The following is a 4,266-nucleotide window of genomic DNA, read 5'->3' as shown; positions in this document are numbered from 1 at the left end:
TGGAGAGCTAATGACACTGATTCCTTTGTCATTTTCATTGGTTTTCTGGAGTTGTCCTGAATTCGCCTGCCACTAGCGTAATTATCGCAGTTGATAAATATACCTAAGCGGTAAGCAATAAAATAAGCGGTAAGAGCACACAACATCGAATATGAAAATTGTGACGCCACAATTATCGAGCCTATACAATTGAACATTTTTGCGGTAGAGCTCTGGGGAAATACTATAAACACCAACCAATGTCTGTCTATCCATGTCAAACAATGGCTCATTCGAAGGCCAAGACTCTGATGTATTGAAATATATGATAAAAAAATTATGTAATTTATGTGCTTTAACAGACGCCATTATTAGAGCTTATGACCAAGGATTCATTCTGACGGATAATGATACAATGTCGCAAACATTTAACTGGGATTTTCCAAGCTCTGTGTTTTTCTCAACAGTAGTTATTACAACAATCGGTTATGGAAATATCTCACCAGCTACAGTAGGCGGACAAATCTTTTTCGTCATTTATGCCGCCATTAAAATAACGCTGTTCTTTCTGGCACCGAGAGAGTTGGGTTATAAACTGAACATCCTTAATGACAAGTTATCAGAAAAAATAGGAAATAAAGTACCGAAAGCGAAATACCAAAGCATCGTAGCCCTGTTGTTTGTTTTTGCTGCTGGTTATTCTATTTTTAGCTTTTGCGCTGCCGCAGTGTTTACAACTGTGGAAGGTTGGTCCTTCCAAGAGTCTGTTTATTACACTTTCATCACTCTATCAACTATTGGACCGGGTGACTATTATCCAGGTTTTGCTGCCGGAAGAGATACATCGACAGCAGCAGTAATCTACATAATTTTGTAACCGTTTGGATTATTGATGATCTCGTGTGGGTGACATCGCTCCTGTCCGGCATATCTGTTCTGTTCAAGGTTTCTATCTACAGTAAAGACGCTGAAAACTCGGTGAAGTCTGAGAACAAAGATTGAGAGCGGAACAACAGATTTAGTCACACCATACAATGACCTTTCATTTGAAAACACTCAGCATACAGTTCAAGACATTGATTTGCTTTTTTTGTACATGCAGTTCACTATGTTTCATCATTTGAAGCCTTTTTATACACAACTGTTTGTAGATTCTAGCTAAACTTTAAATGTCGACACAAAATTATAACATAGTTGGCCTTACTTTAGACTCCTTTGAACTAGGCATGTCAGGTGTGCGTGCATAGATACTGTTTAAATAATTGAATATTTGCAGAGTATTTGTTTAGCCAGGGAATTTGGTTATGATAGAAAAAATCGGGTTTCAGAGAAGCTTATTTGCTTTAGAAACTCCTAGAAGGATGAAAAAAACATGAAGCGTCTTGCTCAATTATGAGACAATTACTTTTTACAAATAGGCAAATTGTTTAAGCGCTGCCGATAGTAGCTTACAATGGTTAAATTGAAACACTTACATAAAATTATTTAAAAGACAAGCCTAGGTGGCATATCTATGCAATTGATCAATCTAACTTCTCTGCAAGATATGAGGCTAATAAGGAGATAGTTCCTATAGAAAGCAACTCCAGATGAATTCAATCACAGAGGTTCACAAGCAAGATATCAGTAACTTTGATCTTATCATCAAATATCAAATCTATATTGAATAAAAATAATTGTTAGCCACAAACATAAAGTGTAAAAATGAACCATCCCATTAGTATATCAATTTTCTTTGGAAAAATGTGAAATGTAAAAACCGATGACTTAGTGATTTATAAAGTCTTGCATTGATGTCTTCTAGAATCATTGATGTCTTCTAGAATCATTTTAAACAAATGATTCACACTGTACAAGTCAATAGTAGCAAGCTAACAAATGCTGGAAGTCCTCGACAATGACTGCAATAGAAATGGAGAATCAGCTCACCACTAGCTGTTCTGAAGCAAATTAGATTCAGACGAGCAAAATTAGACCCATCTACAAGACAAGGAAGGTGACAAACCAGACAATGCGTAAAATCATACACTACTTACAAATACAGTATAGTAATAATTGCTATTACTTTTATTAGTATTACAAAGTGCTACAGAAAATAATGGTTGTTACTATTTGTATTACTACTTCTAAATAATAGTACTAACGATAATAATAATTATTATTAGTATAATTAATGTTTATCATTGTTACTATTATTATATCTGGCATTTAAAACATATGACCATTCTTGCACACTGCCTGATCTATCAAGGTATATCAAAATGCCCTTAATTTATGGTTTGTCTACATGCAGACCTGTTGTCTTTAAACCATGTTCATACTGAAGCTATGCAAACAGGAAAGTGTTTTGTTTTCTTCGTGATACTCTATAAAACATCGAAGTGTTTAAATATATATTACTTGCTCTGGTCGCACATTGGCCAATAAAGTTACTCATACAGATATTTTTCATCTTTATTAAGTTTATAAAATTGTAAATTCATTGTTGCCGATAAATATATAAGATTTAAAAAGTGAGGTTAGGCTAATAAAATGAGCCAATGAAATAAAAGCACTGAAAACCTTTTTCCAAAAGAGCTCAGACATTTTGGTGTACTGCCAATTGCCAACAGAAGCGTATATCAAAAATAACAGTATTTATATTCGGCGCGAATCATTATTCTGTGTAACCAAGCGTTAACATCGATACACGCCTGCAGTGTGAGAGGCCCATTAGAGAACAAATAGTGAAATTACTCCAGAACAGTTGCTATGTTATACGCTACATTCTTATTTGCATTGAAACAAAACCCATAATAGATGATGTATAGCGGAGTCTGACCACTTTGTGTTGTTGACATAACAAAATTATTTTACAATGACCATAGGATATTGTTTAGCTTCGCCGATTACTAAGAAACGGAAAGCAGTGCGAATAACCAGGTTGCACCGAGAATGCGATAATTTAAGGTCGTTCCGAATTGACATATGCGCGTTATTTAGGACATTGTAGTCGAAATACAAGCTTCAATAACGAGTGGTTCGTGGAACTGCAGCTATTAAAATGACTGCTAACAAAGTTGACTATGAAAAAACTGGCATGGAAATGCAGCAAACAGGAGTCGGAGATCATCCAGGCAAATGTGAACCTTCTCCTGAAGAGGGCCAGACAACTTCAGAGCAAACAAGTTCAACGAATGGAATAAAAGGAAAATGGGTGGCCCTTTTGTTGCTAATATACCTCGTATACATCCTTCTAGGTGGCCTCGCCTTCCACTTCATTGAAAGCTCAAATGAGAAGGTATCTGTGAACAACCATGGAAACTGGATTGAAGCGTTTCTAGCAAACCATACTTGCTTGACAAGAGAACAATTCAAGAACTTAACAGATGCCATCATTAGAGCTTACGACCAAGGATTCATTCTGACAGATAATGACACAACGTCGCAAACATCTAACTGGGATTTTCCAAGCTCTTTGTTTTTCTCAACAGTCGTTGTTACGACAATAGGCTATGGAAATATCGCACCAGCTACAGTAGGCGGCCAAATCTTTCTCGTCTTTTATGCCGCCATTGGAATACCACTGTTCCTTTTGGCATCGGGAGAGTTAGGATATAAACTGAACATCCTTAATGACAAGTTATCAGAAAAAATAGGAAAGAAAGTACCGAAAGTAAAATACCGAGGAATCGTAGCCTTGTTGGTCATTTTCGCTGTTGGGTATGCTATTTTTAGCCTTTGCGCTGCCGCGGTGTTTACAACTGTAGAAGGTTGGTCCTTCCAAGAGTCTGTTTATTACACTTTCATCACTTTATCAACTATTGGACTCGGTGACTATTACCCAGGATTTGCTGCCGGAAGAGATACATCGACAGCAGCAATATTCTACAGACTTTTTGTAACCGTTTGGATTATTGGTGGTCTCGTGTGGATGGCATCCCTTCTGTCTGGCATATCTGATCTGCTCAAGGCTTCTGTCTACGCTAAAGACACTCAACAGTCAGAAAAATCTGTAAGCTAAGAATTATTTGCTGACAACCGTTTAACGGTTCATATTTAGCAGGGATTGTCGTGTCTGAATTATTCGCTGTCATATCACTGTCAGTAGAGTTCATAGAAGTATATCAGATTTATGGTACACATCATTTTATTTATATTTACAATAATAATCATAATATATTCCTAATAACGCCACTGCCAAGTCTTTTTGTTTTTCCTATCGTTATGCTTTGTGTTCTGCTTTGTGGTGTACCAGTTGTTGGAATTTGGTTTGCTTTTAATGTATTTCTTTTAGCAATAAAGTTC

At 36.4% G+C, this 4,266-nt stretch overlaps 1 protein-coding gene across 1 annotated transcript; it reads left to right on the top strand.

The window, feature by feature from the left end:
• Nucleotides 1-3,022: 3,022 nt before the first annotated feature.
• On the top strand, nucleotides 3,023-3,982 carry LOC137405211 (potassium channel subfamily K member 16-like). Its single transcript, XM_068091439.1, has one exon. The coding sequence runs from the start codon at nucleotides 3,023-3,025 to the stop codon at nucleotides 3,980-3,982; it is 960 nt and encodes a 319-aa protein (XP_067947540.1).
• Nucleotides 3,983-4,266: the final 284 nt, after the last annotated feature.

Source organism: Watersipora subatra, chromosome 9 (genome assembly GCF_963576615.1).
Source record: "Watersipora subatra chromosome 9, tzWatSuba1.1, whole genome shotgun sequence".
Classification (NCBI taxonomy): Eukaryota; Metazoa; Bryozoa; class Gymnolaemata; order Cheilostomatida; family Watersiporidae; genus Watersipora; species Watersipora subatra.
Note: the sequence above shows the minus strand (reverse complement) of the source record. Positions and strands in the feature narration are given on the sequence as shown.

Excerpts from the sequence above, each read along its gene's own strand:
- LOC137405211 (XM_068091439.1), top strand. The coding sequence starts at position 3,023 with ATGACTGCTAACAAAGTTGACTATGAAAAAACTGGCATGGAAATGCAG.